General features: G+C 40.3%; 1 protein-coding gene across 1 annotated transcript in view; it reads left to right on the plus strand.

The window, feature by feature from the left end:
- LOC139757917 (uncharacterized) overlaps nt 1-21,876 on the plus strand; it is a 401,228-nt gene that overhangs the window by 242,889 nt on the left and 136,463 nt on the right. The window contains exon 11 of the mRNA XM_071678863.1: nt 16,453-16,668. Coding sequence (XP_071534964.1) covers nt 16,453-16,668 — 216 coding nt within the window. The remainder of the gene's footprint in view (nt 1-16,452; nt 16,669-21,876) is intronic.

A 21,876-nucleotide genomic window follows, 5' to 3' on the forward strand; every position in this document is an offset into this window, starting at 1 on the left:
GAAATATTTTCTGCCTCTTTGCATCATATTTACTGGGTATGTATCAGTAACTGAGAGCATTATGATATATTTTCCATGATTATTTCAATTGTAGACATGTTTAAATATCTTATCTCTTAATTTTGAAACAAAAAGTTTTGGAGTTATAAAATACCCTGAACTATCACCTTCAATTTTTGGTAATTGTCAGAAAAATAAATTTCCTTCAAAAACTCATTATAAGAAGTCTTTTTCATGTTGAATACAAATCTGGTGTTAAAATAACATATATTCTTCTTATTGACACTAAAATAAGCTGTTAGATGAAGTCAGTTTTAAAATGTTTTTGTTCCTTTCCTTCATAATTACTGAGTATTTATCAGTAACTCAGAGCAATATAATATATTTTTCATGATTATTTCAAGTATAGAAGTGTTTGAATATCTTTCAATTTTGAAACAAAAAGTTTTGGTGTCAAAAAATGCCGTGAACTATTACCTTCAGTTTTTGGTATTTTTCTCGGAAAAAAAAAGATTTTCTGTATAAACTCTGTTATAAGAAGATTTTTCATGCTGAATACATATCTGGGGTTAATATAACGTTTAGTCCTCTTAATGACACTCAAATAAGCTGTTAGATGAAGTCAGTTTTAAAATATTTTTGTTCTTTTCCATTGTATTTACCGAGTATGTATTGGTAAATGAGAGCATTATGATGTATTTTTCATGATTACTTCAAGTATAGAAGTGTTTGAATATCTCAATGTTTTAATTTTGAAACAAAAAGTTTTTTGAACTAAAAATACCATCATTTTTTTGTGAATTTTCTCAGAAAAATAGATTTTGTTTAAAAACTCGTTATTTCATGCTGAATATAAATCTGGTGTTAGAATATTGTTTAGTCGTATTTATGATATTTAGTTACGCTGTTAATTGAACTCAACTTTGAAATGCTTTCTGTTCATTTGCATCGTATTTACTCGATATGAATCGGTAACTGAGAACATTATGATATATGTTGAATGATTATTTCAAGTATAGAAGTGTCTGAATATCTTATCTTTCAATTTTGAAACAAATAGTTTTTGAGTCAAAGAATCCCCTGAACTAATTATTACCTTCAATTTTTGGTATTTGTCTCAGAAAAATAGATTTCCTGTAAATACTTATTATAAGAAAAATTTCCTTTAAATACTTATTATAAGAAATATTGCTGAATAGTAGTTCCAACAATGTTGTATGGTTGCGAGGCGTGGGCTATGGATAGAGTTGTGCGCAGGAGGATGGATGTGCTGGAAATGAGATGTTTGAGGACAATGTGTGGTGTGAGGTGGTTTGATCGAGTAAGTAACGTAAGGGTAAGAGAGATGTGTGGAAATAAAAAGAGCGTGGTTGAGAGAGCAGAAGAGGGTGTTTTGAAATGGTTTGGGCACATGGAGAGAATGAGTGAGGAAAGATTGACCAAGAGGATATATGTGTCGGAGGTGAAGGGAACGAGGAGAAGAGGGAGACCAAATTGGAGGTGGAAAGATGGAGTGAAAAGGATTTTGTGTGATCGGGGCCTGAACATGCAGGAGGGTGAAAGGAGGGCAAGGAATAGAGTGAATTGGAGCGATGTGGTATACAGGGGTTGACGTGCTGTCAGTGGATTGAATCAGGGCATGTGGAGCGTCCGGGGTGGGCCGTGGAGGGCTGTGTGGGTATGTATATTTGCGTGTGTGGACGTGTGTATGTACATGTGTATGGGGGGAGTTGGGCCATTTCTTTCGTCTGTTTCCTTGCGCTACCTCGCAAACGCGGGAGACAGCGACAAAGTATAAAAAAAAAAAAAAAAAAATTGCTGAATACAAATCTGGTGTCAAAATAATGTTTAGTCGTATTTATGACATTCATTTAAGCTGTTAAATGAAGTTGATCTAAAGATATTTTCTGTTCCTTTGTATCATATTTCCTGAGCATGTATCGGGTACTGAGAGCATTATGACGTATTGTCCATGATTATTTCAAGTATAGAAGTGTTTAAATATCTTATTTTTCAGTTTTGAAACAAAATGTTTTTGGAGCTAAAAAAATACCCTTCAGTTTTTGGTACTTTTCTCAGTAAAGTAAATTTTCTTTGAAAACTCATTTTATGAAGTATTTTTCACACTGAATACAAATCTGGTGTTAAAATAACATTTAGTTTCCTTAATGACACTCAATTAAGCTGTTAAAAGAAGTCGATTTTAAAATATTTTCTTCCTCTTTTCATGGTATTTACTGGGTATGTATCATTAACTGAGAGCATTATGTGATATATATTCCATGATTATTTCAAGTATAGAAGTGTTTGAATATCTTATCTTTCAATTTTGAAACAAAAAGTTTTTGGAGTTTTTCTGAGAAAAATAAATTTCCTTTAGAAACTCATTATAAGAAGTATTTTTCATGCTGAATACAAAGCTGGTGTTAAATATCGTTTAGTTATCTTGATGACATTCATTTCAGCTGTTAAATGAAGTCAATTTCAAAATATTTTCTGCCTCTTTCCATCGTATTTACTGAAGAGGTATCGGTAACTGAAGGCATTATGATATATTTTTCATGATTATTTCAAGTATAGAAATGTATGAATATTTCATGTTTCAGTTTTGAAACAAAAAGTTTTTGAGCTGAAAAATCCCCTGAATTATTACTGAGTATGTATCGATAAATGAGAGCATTATGATATATTTTTCATGATTACTTCAAGTATAGAAGTGTTTAAATATCTCGTGTCAGTTTTGAAATAAGAAGTTTTTAGAGCTAAAGATACTTTCAATTTTTTGTGAATTTTTTCAGAAAAATAGATTTTGTTCAAAAACTCATTATTTCATGCTGAATACAAATCTGGTGTTAGAATATCACTTAGTCATACTTACAACATTTAGTTACACTGTTAATAGAACTCAACTTTAAAATGCTTTCTCTTCCCTTGCATCATATTTACTGGGTATGAATCAGTAACTGAGAGCATTATGGTATATGTTAAATGATTATTTTAAGTGTAAAAGTGTCTCAATGTCTTGTCTTTCAATTTTGGAACCTAGTTTTTTGAGTCAAAGAATCCCTTGAACTATTTATTACCCTCAATTTTTGGTATTTCTCTCAGAAAAATAGATTTTCTTTAAATAGTCATTATAAGAATTATATTTCCTGCTGAATACAAATCAGGTGTCAAAATAATGTTTAGTCGTATTTATGACATTCATTTAAGCTGTTAAATGAAGTCACTTTTAAAATATTTTCTGTTCCTTTGTATAATATTTACTGAGCATGTATCGGGCACTGAGAGCATTATGAGATATTTTCCATGATTATTTCAAGTATAGAAGTGTTTGAATATCTTATTTTTCAGTTTTGAAACAAAATGTTTTTGGAGCTAAGAAATACCCTTCAATTTTTGGTACTTTTCTCGGTAAAGTAGATTTCCTTTGAAAACTCATTATGAAGTATTTTTAATGCTGAACACAAATCTGGTGTTGAAATAATGTTTAATCCCCTTAATGACACTTAAGCTGTTAAATGAAGTCGATTTCAAAAAATTTTCCGCCTCTTTCCATTGTATTTATTGGGTATGTATCGTTAACTGAGAGCATTGTGATATATATTCCTTGATTATTTCAAGTATAGAAATAAATGAGAGGGGAAGATTTCCAGCCCCCCCCGCTCCCTTCCCTTTTAGTCGCCTTCTACGACATGCAGGGAATACGTAGAAAGTATTCTTTCTCCCCTATCCCCAGGGATCGTTTCTCTACTTACTCAGTGAGATGGAACTGGAGCTTTCCCCAGGCGGGATAGCCTCCTCCTCCTAGACCTAAGCGGCGGAAGGGTTCTTCTCTCTTGTTCTCATCCTCCTCTTCATTTCGAAGATAGATTATTATTTTTATTTTGCTTTGTCGCTGTCTCCCGCGTTTGCGAGGTAGCGCAAGGAAACAGACAAAAGAAATGGCCCAACCCACCCCCATACACATGTATATACATACACGTCCACACACGCAAATATACATACCTATACATCTCAATGTACACATATATATACACACACAGACACATACATATATACCCATGCACACAATTCACACTGTCTGCCTTTATTCATTCCCATCGCCACCTCGCCACACATGGAATACCATCCCCCTCCCCCCCCTCATGTGTGCGAGGTAGCGCTAGGAAAAGACAACAAAGGCCCCATTCGTTCACACTCAGTCTCTAGCTGTCATGCAATAACGCCCGAAACCACAGCTCCCTTTCCACATCCAGGCCCCACAGAACTTTCCATGGTTTACCCCAGACGCTTCACATGCCCTGATTCAATCCACTGACAGCACGTCAACCCCGGTATACCACATCGATCCAATTCATTCTATTCCTTGCCCGCCTTTCACCCTCCTGCATGTTCAGGCCCTGATCACTCAAAATCTTTTTCACTCCATCTTTCCACCTCCAATTTGGTCTCCCACTTCTCCTCGTTCCCTCCACCTCTGACACATATATCCTCTTGGTCAATCTTTTCTCACTCATTCTCTCCACGTGACCAAACCATTTCAAAACACCCTCTTCTGCTCTCTCAACCACGCTCTTTTTATTTCCACTCATCTCTCTTACCCTTACATTACTTACTCGATCAAACCACCTCACACCACACATTGTCCTCAAACATCTCATTTCCAGCACATCCACCCATATGCGCACAACTCTATCCATAGCCCACGCCTCGCAACCATACAACATTGTTGGAACCACTATTCCTTCAAACATACCCATTTTTGCTTTCCGAGATAATGTTCTCGACTTCCACACATTCTTCAAGGCTCCCAGGATTTTCGCCCCCTCCCCCACCCTATGATTCACTTCCGCTTCCATGGTTCCATCCACTGCCAGATCCACTCCCAGATATCTAAAATGCTTTACTTCCTCCAGTTTTTCTCCATTCAAACTTACCTCCCAATTGACTTGACCCTCAACCCTACTGTACCTAATAACCTTGCTCTTATTCACATTTACTCTTAACTTTCTTCTTTCACACACTTTACCAAACTCAGTCACCAGCTTCTGCAGTTTCTCACATGAATCAGCCACCAGCGCTGTATCGTCAGCAAACAACAACTGACTCACTTCCCAAGCTCTCTCATCCAGAACAGACTGCATACTTGCCCCTCTTTCCAAAACTCTTGCATTCACCTCCCTAACCACCCCATCCATAGACAAATTAAACAACCATGGAGACATCACACACCCCTGTTGCAAACCTACATTCACTGAGAACCAATCACTTTCCTCTCTTCCTACACGTACACATGCCTTACATCCTCGATAAAAACTTCACTGCTTCTAACAACTTGCCTCCCACACCATATATTCTTAATACCTTCCACAGAGCATCTCTATCAACTCTATCATATGCCTTCTCCAGATCCATAAATGCTACATACAAATCCATTTGCTTTTCTAAGTATTTCTCACATACATTCTTCAAAGCAAACTCCTGATCCACACACCCTCTACCACTTCTGAAACCACACTGCTCTTCCCCAATCTGATGCTCTGTACATGCCTTCACTCTCTCAATCAGTACCCTCCCATATAATTTTCCAGGAATACTCAACAAACTTATACCTCTGTAATTTGAGCACTCACTCTTATCCCCTTTGCCTTTGTACAATGGCATTATGCAAGCATTCCGCCAATACTCAGGCACCTCACCATGAGTCATACATACATTAAATAACCTTACCAACCAGTCAACAATACAGTCACCCCCTTTTTTAATAACTTCCACTGCAATACCATCCAAACCTGCTGCCTTGAAGGCTTTCATCTTCTGCAAAGCTTTTACTACCTCTTCTCTGTTTACCAAATCATTTTCCCTAACCCTCTCACTTTGCACTCCACCTCAACCAAAACACCCTATATCTGCCACTCTATCATCAGACACATTCAACAAACCTTCAAAATACTCACTCCATCTTCTTCTCACATCACCACTATTTGTTATCACCTCCCCATTAGCCCCCATCACTGAAGTTCCCATTTGCTACCTTGTCTTACGCACTTTATTTACCTCCTTCCAAAACATCTTTTTATTCTCCCTGAAATCAAATGATACTCTCTCAGCCCAACTCTCTTTTGCCCTCTTTTTCACCTCTTGCACCTTTCTCTTGACCTCCTGCCTCTTTCTTTTATACATCTCCCTCTCATTTGCATTTTTTCCCTGTAAAAATTGTCCAAATGCCTCTCTCTTCTCTTTCACTAATAATCTTACTTCTTCATCCCACCACTCACTACCCTTTCTAATCAACCCTCATCCCATGCTTCTCATGCCACAAGCATCTTTTGTGCAAGCCATCACTGCTTCCTTAAATACATCCCATTCCTCCCCCACTCCCCTTACCTCCTTTGTTCTCACCTTTTTCCATTCTGTACTCAGTCTCTCCTGGTACTTCCTCCCACAAGTCTCCTTCCCAAGCTTACTTACTCTCTTCACCCCAACATTCTCTCTTCTTTTCTGAAAACCCCTACAAATCTTCACCTTTGCCTCCACAAGATAATGATCAGACATCCCTCCAGTTGCACCTCTCAGCACATTAACATCCAAAAGTCTTTCTTTCGCGTGCCTATCAGTTAACACGTAGTCCAATAACGCTTTCTGGCCTTCTCTCCTACTTACATACGTATACGTATGTATATCTCTCTTTTTAAACCAGGTATTCCCAGTCACCAGTCCTTTTTCAGCACATAAATCTAAAAGCTCTTCACCATTTCCATTTACAACACTGAACACCCCATGTATACCAATTATTCCCTCAACTGCCACATTACTCACCTTTGCATTCAAATCACCCATCACTATAACCCGGTCTTGTGCATCAAAACCACTAACACACTCATTCAGCTGCTCCCAAAACACTTGCCTCTCATGATCTTTCTTCTCATGCCCAGGTGCATATGCAGCAATAATCACCCATCTCTCTCCATCACCTTTCAGTTTTACCCATATCAATCTAGAGTTTACTTTCCTATACTCTATCACATACTCCCACAACTCCTGTTTCAGGAATAGTGCTACTCCTTCCCTTGCTCTTGTTCTCTTACTAACCCCTGACTTTACTCCCAAGACATTCCCAAACCACTCTTCGCCTTCACCCTTGAGCTTCATTTCACTCAGAGCCAAAACATCCAGGTTCCTTTCCTCAAACATACTACCTATCTCTCCTTTTTTCTCATCTTGGTTACATCCACACACATTTAGACACCCCAATCTGAGCCTTCGAGGAGGATGAGCACTCCCCACGTGACTCCTTCTTCTGTTTCCCCTTTTAGAAAGTTAAAATATGAGGAGGGGAGGGTTTCTGGCCCCCCGCTCCCGTCCCCTTTAGTCGCCTTCTACGACACGTGAGGAATGTGTGGGATTATTCTTTCTCCCCTATCCCAGGGATATATATATATATATATATATATATAGGGGATAGGGGAGAAAGAATACTTCCTACGTATTCCCTGCGTGTCGTAGAAAGCGAATAAAAGGGAAAGGAGCGGGGGGGCTGGAAATCCTCCCCTCTCATTTTTTTTTTTTTTTTTTTTTTTTTTTTTTCCAAAAGAAGGAACAGAGAAGAGGGCCAGGTGAGGATATTCCCTCAAAGGCCCAGTCCTCTGTTCTTAACGCTACCTCGCTATCATGGGAAATAGCGAATAGTATGAAAAAAAAAATATATATATATATTTTTTTTTTTTTTGCTTTGTCGCTGTCTCCCGCATTTGCGAGGTAGCGCAAGGAAACAGATGAAAGAAATGGCCCAACCCACCCCCATACACATGTATATACATACGTCCACACACGCAAATATACATACCTACACAGCTTTCCATGGTTTACCCCAGACGCTTCACATGCCTTGATTCAATCCACTGACAGCACGTCAACCCCGGTATACCACATCGCTCCAATTCAATCTATTCCTTGCCCTCCTTTCACCCTCCTGCATGGGTATGTTTGAAGGAACTGTGGTTCCAACAATGTTGTATGGTTGCGAGGCGTGGGCTATAGATAGAGTTGTGCGCAGGAGGATGGATGTGCTGGAAATGAGAAGTTTGAGGACAGTGTGTGGTGTGAGGTGGTTTGATCGAGTGAGTAACGTAAGGGTAAGAGAGATGTGTGGAAATAAAAAGAGCGTGGTTGAGAGAGCAGAAGAGGGTGTTTTGAAGTGGTTTGGGCACATGGAGAGGATGAGTGAGGAAAGATTGACCAAGAGGATATATGTGTCGGAGGTGGAGGGAACAAGGAGAAGAGGGAGACCAAATTGGAGGTGGAAAGATGGAGTGAAAAAGATTTTGTGTGATTGGGGCCTGAACATGCAGGAGGGTGAAAGGAGGGCAAGGAATAGAGTGAATTGGAGCGATGTGGTATACCGGGGTTGACGTGCTGTCAGTGGATTGAAGCAGGGCATGTGAAGCGTCTGGGGTAAACCATGGAAAGCTGTGTAGGTATGTATATTTGCGTGTGTGGACGTATGTATATACATGTGTATGGGGGGGGGTTGGGCCATTTTCTTTCGTCTGTTTCCTTGCGATACCTCGCAAACGCGGGAGACAGCGACAAAGTATAATAAATAAATAAATATATATATATATATATATATATATATATATATATATATATATATATATATATATATATAGATAGTATGTTTGAGGAAAGGAACCTGGATGTTTTGGCTCTGAGTGAAACGAAGCTCAAGGGTAAAGGGGAAGAGTGGTTTGGAAATGTCTGGGGAGTGAAGTCAGGGGTTAGTGAGAGGACAAGAGCAAGGGAAGGAGTAGCAATACTCCTGAAACAGGAGTTGTGGGAGTATGTGATAGAATGTAAGAAAGTAAATTCTCGATTAATATGGGTAAAATTGAAAGTTGATGGAGAGAGGTGGGTGATTATTGGTGCATATGCACCTGGGCATGAGAAGAAAGATCATGAGAGGCAAGTGTTTTGGGAGCAGCTGAATGAGTGTGTTAGCGGTTTTGATGCACGAGACCGGGTTATAGTGATGGGTGATTTGAATCAAAGGTGAGTAATGTGGCAGTTGAGGGAATAATTGGTATGCATGGGGTGTTCAGTGTTGTAAATGGAAATGGTGAAGAGCTTGTAGATTTATGTGCTGAAAAAGGACTGATGATTGGGAATACCTGGTTTAAAAAGCGAGATATACATAAGTATACTTATGTAAGTAGGAGAGATGGCCAGAGAGTGTTATTGGATTACGTGTTAATTGACAGGCGTGCGAAAGAGAGACTTTTGGATGTTAATGTGCTGAGAGGTGCAACTGGAGGGATGTCTGATCATTATCTTGTGGAGGCTAAGGTGAAGATTAGTATGGGTTTTCAGAAAAGAGGAGTGAATGTTGGGGTGAAGAAGGTGGTGAGAGTAAGTGAGCTTGGGAAGGAGACCTGTGTGGGGAAGTATCAGGAGAGACTGTGTACAGAATGGAAAAAGGTGAGAACAATGGAAGTAAGGGGAGTGGGGGAGGAATGGGATGTATTTAGGGAATCAGTGATGGATTGCACAAAAGATGCTTGTGGCATGAGAAGAGTGGGAGGTGGGCTGTTTAGAAAGGGTAGTGAGTGGTGGGATGAAGAAGTAAGAGTATTAGTCAAAGAGAAGAGAGAGGCATTTCGACGATTTTTGCAGGGAAAAAATGCAATTGAGTGGGAGAAGTATAAAAGAAAGAGACAGGAGGTCAAGAGAAAGGTGCAAGAGGTGAAAAAAAGGGCAAATGAGAGTTGGGGTGAGAGACTATCAGTAAATTTTAGGGAGAATAAAAAGATGTTCTGGAAGGAGGTAAATAGGGTGCGTAAGACAAGGGAGCAAATGGGAACTTCAGTGAAGGGCGTAAATGGGGAGGTGATAACAAGTAGTGGTGATGTGAGAAGGAGATGGAATGAGTATTTTGAAGGTTTGTTGAATGTGTCTGATGACAGAGTGGCAGATATAGGGTGTTTGGGTCGAGGTGGTGTGCAAAGTGAGAGGGTTAGGGAAATGATTTGGTAAACAGAGAAGAGGTAGTAAAAGCTTTGCGGAAGATGAAAGCCGGCAAGGCAGCAGGTTTGGATGGTATTGCAGTGGAATTTATTAAAAAAGGGGGTGACTGTATTGTTGACTGGTTGGTAAGGTTATTTAATATATGTATGACTCATGGTGAGGTGCCTGAGGATTGGCGGAATGCGTGCATAGTGCCATTGTACAAAGGCAAAGGGGATAAGAGTGAGTGCTCAAATTACAAAGGTATAAGTTTGTTGAGTATTCCTGGTAAATTATATGGGAGGGTATTGATTGAGAGGGTGAAGGCATGTACAGAGCATCAGATTGGGGAAGAGCAGTGCGGTTTCAGAAGTGGTAGAGGATGTGTGGATCAGGTGTTTGCTTTGAAGAATGTATGTGAGAAATACTTAGAAAAGCAAATGGATTTGTATGTAGCATTTATGGATCTGGAGAAGGCATATGATAGAGTTGATAGAGATGCTCTGTGGAAGGTATTAAGAATATATGGTGTGGGAGGCAAGTTGTTAGAAGCAGTGAAAAGTTTTTATCGAGGATGTAAGGCATGTGTACGTGTAGGAAGAGAGGAAAGTGATTGGTTCTCAGTGAATGTAGGTTTGCGGCAGGGGTGTGTGATGTCTCCATGGTTGTTTAATTTGTTTATGGATGGGGTTGTTAGGGATTTAAATGCAAGAGTCCTGGAAAGAGGGGCAAGTATGAAGTCTGTTGGGGATGAGAGAGCTTGGGAAGTGAGTCAGTTGTTGTTCGCTGATGATACAGCGCTGGTGGCTGATTCATGTGAGAAACTGCAGAAGCTGGTGACTGAGTTTGGTAAAGTGTGTGGAAGAAGAAAGTTAAGAGTAAATGTGAATAAGAGCAAGGTTATTAGGTACAGTAGGGTTGAGGGTCAAGTCAATTGGGAGGTGAGTTTGAATGGAGAAAAACTGGAGGAAGTGAAGTGTTTTAGATATCTGGGAGTGGATCTGTCAGCGGATGGAACCATGGAAGCGGAAGTGGATCATAGGGTGGGGGAGGGGGCGAAAATTTTGGGAGCCTTGAAAAATGTGTGGAAGTCGAGAACATTATCTCGGAAAGCAAAAATGGGTATGTTTGAAGGAATAGTGGTTCCAACAATGTTGTATGGTTGCGAGGCGTGGGCTATGGATAGAGTTGTGCGCAGGAGGATGGATGTGCTGGAAATGAGATGTTTGAGGACAATGTGTGGTGTGAGGTGGTTTGATCGAGTAAGTAACGTAAGGGTAAGAGAGATGTGTGGAAATAAAAAGAGCGTGGTTGAGAGAGCAGAAGAGGGTGTTTTGAAATGGTTTGGGCACATGGAGAGAATGAGTGAGGAAAGATTGACCAAGAGGATATATGTGTCGGAGGTGGAGGGAACGAGGAGAAGAGGGAGACCAAATTGGAGGTGGAAAGATGGAGTGAAAAAGATTTTGTGTGATCGGGGCCTGAACATGCAGGAGGGTGAAAGGAGGGCAAGGAATAGAGTGAATTGGAACGATGTGGTATACAGGGGTTGACGTGCTGTCAGTGGAGTGAATCAAGGCATGTGAAGCGTCTGGGGTAAACCATGGAAAGCTGTGTAGGTATGTATATTTGCGTGTGTGGACGTGTGTATGTACATGTGTATGGGGGGGGGGGTTGGGCCATTTCTTTCGTCTGTTTCCTTGCGCTACCTCGCAAACGCGGGAGACCGACAAAGTATAAAAAAAAAAAAAAATATATATATATATATATATATATATATATATATGTGTGTGTGTCTCTGTTGAAATTTATATGTATGTATATGTGCGTGTGTGGACATTTATGTATATTCATGTGTATGTGGGTGGGTTAGGCCATTCCTCTTCTGTTATCTTGCTCTACCTCACTAATGCAGGAGACAGTGATTAAGTATGATAAATGAATAAAGAGTGGATGGGTTATTCTTCATCTGTTTCTTGGTGCTACCTCACTGATGCAGGAAATGGTGATCCAGTACAATATAAATGATATATGGGAGGGTATTGATTGAGAGGGTGAAGGCATGTACAGAGCATCAGATTGGGGAGGAGCAGTGTGGTTTCAGAAGTGGTGGAGGATGTGTGGATCAGGTGTTTGCTTTGAAGAATGTATGTGAGAAATACTTAGAGGAGCAAATGGATTTGTATGTAGCATTTATGGATCTGGAGAAGGCATATGATAGAGTTGATAGAGATGCTCTGTGGAAGGTATTAAGAATATATGGTGTGGGAGGAAAGTTGTTAGAAGCAGTGAAAAGTTTTTATCGAGGATGTAAGGCATGTGTACGTGTAGGAAGAGAGGAAAGTGATTGGTTCTCAGTGAATGTAGGTTTGCGGCAGGGGTGTGTGATGTCTCCATGGTTGTTTAATTTGTTTATGGATGGGGTTGTTAGGGAGGTAAATGCAAGAGTTTTGGAAAGAGGGGCAAGTATGAAGTCTGTTGGGGATGAGAGAGCTTGGGAAGTGAGTCAGTTGTTGTTCGCTGATGATACAGCGCTGGTGGCTGATTCATGTGAGAATCTACAGAAGCTGGTGACTGAGTTTGGAAAAGTGTGTGGAAGAAGAAAGTTAAGAGTAAATGTGAATAAGAGCAAGGTTATTAGGTACAGTAGGGTTGAGGGTCAAGTCAATTGGGAGGTGAGTTTGAATGGAGAAAAACTGGAGGAAGTGAAGTGTTTTAGATATCTGGGAGTGGATCTGGCAGCGGATGGAACCATGGAAGCGGAAGTGGATCATAGGGTGGGGGAGGGGGCAAAAATCCTGGGGGCCTTGAAAAATGTTTGGAAGTCGAGAACATTATCTCGGAAAGCAAAAATGGGTATGTTTGAAGGAATAGTGGTTCCAACAATGTTGTATGGTTGCGAGGCGTGGGCTATGGATAGAGTTGTGCGCAGGAGGATGGGTGTGCTGGAAATGAGATGTTTGAGGACAATGTGTGGTGTGAGGTGGTTTGATCGAGTGAGTAACGTAAGGGTAAGAGAGATGTGTGGAAATAAAAAGAGCGTGGTTGAGAGAGCAGAAGAGGGTGTTTTGAAGTGGTTTGGGCACATGGAGAGGATGAGTGAGGAAAGATTGACCAAGAGGATATATGTGTCGGAGGTGGAGGGAACAAGGAGAAGAGGGAGACCAAATTGGAGGTGGAAAGATGGAGTGAAAAAGATTTTGTGTGATCGGGGCCTGAACATGCAGGAGGGTGAAAGGAGGGCAAGGAATAGAGTGAATTGGAGCGATGTGGTATACCGGGGTTGACGTGCTGTCAGTGGATTGAAGCAAGGCATGTGAAGCGTCTGGGGTAAACCATGGAAAGCTGTGTAGGTATGTATATTTGCGTGTGTGGACGTATGTATATACATGTGTATGGGGGGGGGTTGGGCCATTTCTTTCGTCTGTTTCCTTGCGCTACCTCGCAAACGCGGGAGACAGCGACAAAGTATAATAAATATAAAATGATAATATTTTTATACCTGATCGCCGTTTCCCGCTTCAGTGAGGTAGCACCAGGAAACAGAAGAAGAATGGCCCATTCCCTCTTACACACATACATATGCATGAACGCACATATGCATACATATACATATCAACATATTCACATATACATACACAGACTATTTATTATTTATTTATTTTGCTTTGTCGTCGTCTCCCGTGTTAGTGACGTAGCGCAAGGAAGCAGACGAAAGAATGGCCCAACCCACCCACATACACATGTATATACATACATGTCTACACACACAAATATACATACCTATACATCTCAACGTATACATATATATATATATATATATATATATATATATATATATATATATATATATATATATACACACACAGACATATACGTATATACACATACATAATTCATACTGTCTGCCTTCATTCATTCCCATCGCCACCCCACCACACATGAAATAACAACCCCCTCCCCCCGCATGTGCGCGAGGTAGCGCTAGGAAAAGACAACAAAGGCCACATTCGTTCACACTCAGTCTCTAGCTGTCATGTATAATGCACTGGAGCCACAGCTCCCTTTCCACATCCAGGCCCCACAGAACTTTCCATGGTTTACCGCAGATGCTTCACATGCCCTGGTTCAATCCATGGACAGCACGTTGACCCTGGTAGACACATCATTCCAATTCACTCTACTCCTTGCACGCCTTTCACCCTCCTGCATGTTCAGGCCCCAATCACTCAAAATCTTTTTCACTCCATCTTTCCACCTCCAATTTGGTCTCCCACTTCTCCTCGTTCCCTCCACCTCTGACACATATATCCTCTTGGTCAATCTTTCCTCACTCATTCTCTCCATGTGACCAAACCATTTCAAAACACCTTCTTCTACTCTCTCAACCACACTCTTTTTATTACCACACATCTCTCTTACCCTATTATTACTTACTCGATCAAACCACCTCACACCACATATTGTCCTCAAACATCTCATTTCCAGCACATCCACCCTCCTCTACACAACTCTATCCATAGCCCATGCCTCGCAGCCATATAACATTGTTGGAACCACTGTTCCTTCAAACATACCCATTTTTGCTTTCCGAGATAATGTTCTCGACTTCCACACATACACAGACATATACATATATACACATGTACATATTCATACTTGCTTGCCTTCATCTGTTCCTGTCACTACCCTGTCCCTCAGGGAACATTGCTACCACCTGCTTCAGCAAGGTAACATGAGGAATACAGACAAAAAAGGCCACATTTGTTCATATTTAGTCTCGAGCTGTCATTGTGTAATGCACTGAAACCACAGCTTCCTATCCTCATCCAGGCCCCACAAACCTTTCCATAGCATTAATGAGATGGCATTTATTAGGGCATCCAGTTGCTTTTGCCAGCTCAGCAAACACTTAAAAAAGTTTTTGTTTGTTTGGAGATATGATCATAAAAGTGTGATAACTTGCATGAACTGCCATTTTGGAGAGTCCCCATTAATTCTTGTTTTATCCTAAGAGATGATAATACATTGTTATCGGCTTTGTCTGTTGCACCAGCTTTGTACACCTTTGCCCTGTGGCTCATGGACTAAATGAGAAAAAATGAAGGCATGGATAAAATGATACTTGCCTTGATAAATGTATACAATAAAAGAGATGAGGAAGAGAAATAGGAAAAGAAAGGGAATGTAAGTAATACGATATAAAAATGAGAAGCAACAGTTTCTGGAAGATAGGGTAGATTTGCAGATTGTGTGGCTTTTTTGCAGATGAGGTTGTAGTTTGATTGTAGCCAAAACAAAAGCACCATTGGGCAAAGCAGTTTTGACTCTTGATAAAATATCCATGACTTATCAAAGATAGGTTTATATTGGTGTTACTTTATAACATGGAATATTATTCAGAAACCATTCCCAATGCCCTATAGAATTTGCAAAAAGATATTATGTGAATAAGCTTTTCATTACCTATTATATATTGTTTACTTTTTAGCTGTATTTCCTTTGAAATATGAGAAAAGTATCCCATCTCGTAGGTTAAAACATAGTATATGCAGAAATATACTTAAAATCTTTTGTTTTGATGGAAAGAAAATCATAGTACCTTTGAGCTTATCTGCCAGCTAAATGTTGTATTTTGAGCTTATCTGCTAGCTACAAATTGTATTGTAAAGGATTTCTATTTTTTCCTGTAAGATAGATTGACTCTGTTAGGCTTCTGCTTGATTGCTGGTAATTTTTGGCCACCTCAGAAAGTCAGTCAAAACAGGTTTTCATGTACTTATCTCAGGTAAGTACAAATAGATGTTTGGTAAAAGGTATTATCTGTGAAGGTATGTTATATAGCTTTCGATCATTAACTCTTCCATTACTTATATAAACTAGCTTTGATATTATGTAGATTATTGTTAACAGATTTTATTAACATATTAACCGGTGTTATTACAAATAAATTGAATTGTTGTGATAGAAAACATTTTTAGCAAATCCATATTAAGGATTAATGATGAAGGGTACATTAGAGATATTGTTTATTGCTTTTAATCCTCACACTACATTATACATTAACAAGAAGAATGCTTAGCTTTATTGCCTGTCTTAGTTTACCACTGCTTTTTTTTCTTTAGATCTTCAGTTGTAGTTTGTTACATTTACATTTCATTTGTATGTACTCCCTTCATATTTATTTGTGTATTTCATGTACTTTGGTATTATAATGTTAATTTGTTAATTTGTTAATTGGAATTCTTTCCTTCTGTTCATAGTTAATCCTCACTGCAGTGTTTTGGTAAATGCTTTATATAAGTTTTATGATGATTGATAATATTTATCTGATATTCTTTGTCTTTTTTCATATGACATTCAAATCTGTTTCTTTAGCTTTGCTGGCTTCTTTAAATGTTTAGGAGCCCAGCTTAACACTGCGTGCTGGCTTGCTCTGCCCTACAGGCATGCGTAGTGGGACGGTTACTCCGAATTCTCCATCTCGTCCTACCTCTGCACTAAGTCAGGGGTCCAATAACAGCAGTCAAGTGTCCCTCAGGTCAAGAACCTCTCCCCGCAAACCTCGCCCGCTCAGCATTGCAGGATCTTCACTCTCCTCTGCTGATAAACCTAGAGATGCAGCTACATTGTCGAGGGAGAGCAGGCCTATGGAGAGAAAATGTATGTTTCTCTTTGTATATGCTCAGACATCACATTGCCTTTTTATCTGCGTGCTTTTTTCTTAACTATACTTTCTTTTTAAAGGGAATTTATATTTAGGCAGATAATTTCCAGTACAGATTCCATGGGAATATAATGTTTTATAATGTTTTTTTTTCATCCTTACTACAGATCTTTCCAGTTGGGTCAAATTGAGGTTTGAATGTTTCTTGCTTTTTTTTAAGTGTTGTTATATTTAATATATGCATATATTATGTGTACTAGTATACCATGGTTTTACCAAATTCATAAATGCTGAATTCACATATTTACCTTTTGCCAGCTAAAACTCAATTTTTACTACCTATGATATACAGTTATGCAGTTCAGCATAACTGACATCTATTTAAAAAGAATGGACAACCTAATCTGTGCCTTTGAGTAGGATGACCACTTCCCGACTAGCTCCTCCAACTTCCACCTTAGGAAATCAAAATACAAGGATTGGATTTCTAGCCCCTCTGCTCCCACCCCCTTTAGTCGACATCTGTGACATGTGGGGTATGAGGAGGAAGAATTCTCTCTCCCCTTCCTCAGGGACATTTATTTTTATTTATTGGTACTTTCTAATAAGTAATGAAAGGGTAAGACAGATGTGAGGAAATAAAAAGAGTGTGGTTGAATGAGCAGAGGAGGATGTGTTGAAATGATTTAGACATATGAGGAGAATGAGTGAAGAAAGGTTGACAAAGAGAATATATGTGTCAGAGCTGAAGGGAATGAGAAGTGGGAGACCAAATTGGAGGTAGAGGGATGTAGTGAAAAACATTTTGAGTGATTGTGGTCTGAACATACAGGAGGGTGAGAGGCGTCTAAGGAATGGAGTGAATTGGAATGTTGTGGTATATTGGCGTATATTTATTATACTTTGTCGCTGTCTCCCGCGTTAGCGAGGTAGTGCAAGGAAACAGACGAAAGAGTGGCCCAACCCACCCACATACACATGTATATACATACACGTCCACACACAGCACATATACATAACTATACAACTCAATGTATGCATATATATACACACACAGACATACATATATACACGTGTACATAATTCATACTGTCTGCCCTTATTCATTCCCGTCGCCACCCCGCCACACATGAAATGACAACCCCCTCCCCTCCCATGGGTGCGAAGTAGCACTAGGAAACACAACAAAGGCCACATTCGTTCACACTCAGTCTCTAGCTGTCATGTATAATGCCCCAAAACCACACCTCCCTTTCCACATCCAGGCCCCACAAAACTTTCCATGGTTTACCCCAGACGCTTCACATGCCCTGGTTCAATCCATTGACAGCACATCAACCCCGGTATACCACATCATTCCAATTCACTCAAGTCCTTGCACGCCTTTCACCCTTGTGCATATTCAGGCCCTGATCACTCAAAATCTTTTTCACTCCATCTTTCCACCTCCAGTTTGGTCTCCCACTTCCTCGTTCCCTCCACCTCTGACACATATATCCTCTTGGTCAATCTTTCCTCACTCATTCTTTTCATGTGACCAAACCATTTCAAAACACACTCTTCTGCTCTCTCAACCACACTACCACACATCTCTCTTACCCTTTCATTACTTACTCAATCAAACCACCTCACACAACATATTGTCCTGAAACATGTCATTTCCAGCACATCCACCCTCCTCTGCACAATTCTATCTAGAGCCCACACCTTGCAACCATATAACATTGTTGGAACCACTATTCCTTCAAACATGCCCATTTTTGCTTTCCAAGATAACATTCTCAACTTCCACACATTTTTCAATGCTCCCAGAACTTTTGCCCCTCCCCCACTCTATGATTCACTTCCGCTTCCATGGTTCCATCCGCTGCCAAATCCACTTCCAGATATCTAAAACACTTCACTTCCTCCAGTTTTTCTCCATTCAAGCTTACCTCCCAATTGACTGTCCCTCAACCCTAGTGTACGTAATAACCTTGCTCTTATTCACATTTACTCTCAACTTTCTTCTTTCACACACTTTACCAAACTCAGTCACCAGCTTCTGCAGTTTCTCACCCGAATCAGCCACCAGTGCTGTATCATCAGCGAACAACAACTGACTCATTTCCCAAGCTCTCTCATACACAACAGACTGCATACTTGCCCCTCTTTCCAAAACTCTTTCATTCACCTCCCTAACAACTCCATCCATAAACAAATTAAACAACCATGGAGACATCACACACCCCTGCCGCAAACCAACATCCACTGAGAACCAGTCACTTTCCTCTCCTCCTACACGTACACATGCCTTACATCCTCGATAAAACTTTTCACCGCTTCTAACAGCTTACCTCCCACACCATATATTCTTAATACCTTCCACAGAGCATCTCTACCAACTCTATCATATGCCTTCTCCAGATCCATAAATGCTACATACAAATCCATTTGCTTTTTTAAGTATTTCTCACACACATTTTTCAAAGCAAACACCTGATCCACACATTCTCTACCACTTCTGAAACCACACTGCTCTTCCCCAATCTGATGCTCTGTACATGCCTTCACCCTCTCAATCAATATCCTCCTATATAATTTCCCAGGAATACTCAGCAAACTTATACCTCAGTAATTTGAGCACTCTCTCTTATCCCCTTGCCTTTGTACAATGGCACTATGCAAGCATTCCGCCAATGCTCAGGCACCTCACCATGAGTCATACATACATTAAATAACCTTCCCAACCAGTCAACAATACAGTCACCCCTTTTGTAAAAAATTCCACTGTAATACCATCCAAAGCTACTGCCTTGCTGTCTTTCATCTTCCACAAAGCTTTTACTTCCTCTTCTCTGTTTACCAAATCATTCTCCCTAACCCTCTCACTTTGCATACCACCTCGACCAAAACTCCCTATATCTACTACTCTATCATCAAACACATTCAACAAACCTTCAAAATACTCACTCCATCTCCTTCTCACATCACCACTACTTGTTATCACCTCCCCATTAGCCCCCTTCACTGATGTTCCCATTTGTTCCCTTGTCTTACACACTTTATTTACCTCCTTCCAAAACATCTTTTTATTCTCCCTAAAATTAAATGATGCTCTCTCACCCCAACTCTCATTTGCCCTCTTTTTCGCCTTTTGCACCTTTCTCTTGACCTAATGTCTCTCTCTTCTCTTTCACTAATAATCTTACTTCTTCATCCCACCACTCACTACCCTTTTCTAATCTGCCCACCTCCCACACTTCTCATGCCACAAGCATCTTTTGCGCTAGCCATCACTGCTTCCCTAAATACATCCAATTCCTCCTCCACTCCCCTTATGTCCTTTGTTCTCACCTTTTTCTATTCTGTACGTAGTCTCTCCTGGTACTTACTCACACAAGTCTCCTTCCCACGCTCACTTACTCTCACCACTCTCTTCACTCCAACATTCTCTCTTCTTTTCTGAAAACCTCTACAAATCTTCACCTTCGCCTCCACAAGATAATGATCAGACATCCCTCCAGTTGCACCTCTCTGCACATTAACATCCAAAAGTCTGTCTTTCACGCGCCTATCAATTAACACGTAATCCAATAACGCTCTCTGGCCATCTCTCCTATTTACATACGTGTACTTATGTATATCTCTCTTTTTCAACCAGGTATTCCCAATCACCGGTCCTTTTTCAGCGCATAAATCTACAAACTCTTCACCATTTCCATTTACAACACTGAACACCCCATGTACACCAATTATTCCCTCAACTGCCACATTACTCACCTTTGCATTTAAATCACCCATCACTATAACCCAGTCTCGTGCATCAAAACTACTAACACACTCACTCAGCTGCTCCCAAAACACTTGCCTCTCATGATCTTTCTTCTCATGCCCAGGTGCATATTCACCAATAGTCACCCATCTCTCTCCATCCACTTTCAGTTTTACTCATATTAATCTAGAGTTTACTTTCTTACACTCTATCACATACGCCCACCACTCCTGTTTCAGGAGTAGTGCTACTCCTTCCTTTGCTCTTGTCCTCTCACCAACCCCTGACTTTACTCTCAAGACATTTCCAACTCTTTACCCTTGAGTTTCGTGTCACTCAGAGCCAAAACATCCAGGTTCCTTTTCTGAAACATGCTAACTATCTCTTCGTTTTTCTCATCTTGGTTACATCCACACATTTTTTGACACCCCAATCCGAGCCTTCGAGGAGGATGAGCACTCTCCACATGACTCCTTCTTCCCCTTCCTCTTTTAGAAAGCTAAAATACAAGGAGGGAAGGGTTTTTAGCCCCCCGCTCCCATCCCCTTTAGTTGCCTATATACATAGGCGAAGGTGAAGATTTGTAGAGGTTTTCAGAAAAGAATAGGAAAATTTTGGGGTGAAGAGAGTGGTGAGAGTAAGTGAGCCTGGGAAGGAGACTTGTGTCAGAAAGTACCAGAAGAGACTGAATGCAGAATGGAAAAAGTTGAGAGCAAAGAACATAAGAGGAGTGGGGGAGGAATGGAATGTATTTCGGGAAGCAGTGATGGGTTGCACAAAAGATGCTTGTGGCATTAGAAGCGTGGGAGGTGGGCAGATTAGAAAGGGTAGTGAGTGGTAGGATGAGCAAGTAAGATTATTAGTGAAAGAGAAGAGAGAGGCATTTGGACAGTTTTTACAGGGAAATAGAGCAAATGACTGGGAGATGCATAAAAGAAAGATGTAAGAGGTCAAGAGAAAGGTGCAAGAGGTGAAAAAGAGGGCAAATGAGAGTTGGGGTGAGAGAGTATCATTAAATTTTAGGGAGAATAGAAAGATGTTTTGGAAGGAGGTAAATAAAGTGCGTAAGACAAGGCAGCAAATGGGAACGTCGGTGAAGGGAAAGTAATAACAAATAGTGTTATAACAAGTAGTGGTGAAGTGAGAGGGAGATGGAGTGAGTACTTTGAAGGTTTGTTAAATATATTAGATGATAGAGTGCAAGATATAGGGTGTTTTGGTCGAGGTGGTGTGAGAAGTCAGGAAGAATGGTTTGGTAAACAGAGAAGAGGTAGTGAAAGCTTTGCAGAAGATGAAAGCTGGCAAGGCGGCAGGTTTGGATGGTATTGCAGTGAAATTTATTAAGAAAGGGGATTATGTTGTTGACTGGTTGATGAGGATATTCAGTTTATGTATGGCTTATGGTGAAGTGCCTGAGGATTGGCGGAATGCATGCATAGTGCCATTGTAC

This window comes from Panulirus ornatus, chromosome 28, assembly GCF_036320965.1.
Source record: "Panulirus ornatus isolate Po-2019 chromosome 28, ASM3632096v1, whole genome shotgun sequence".
In the NCBI taxonomy this organism is placed as follows: Eukaryota; Metazoa; Arthropoda; class Malacostraca; order Decapoda; family Palinuridae; genus Panulirus; species Panulirus ornatus.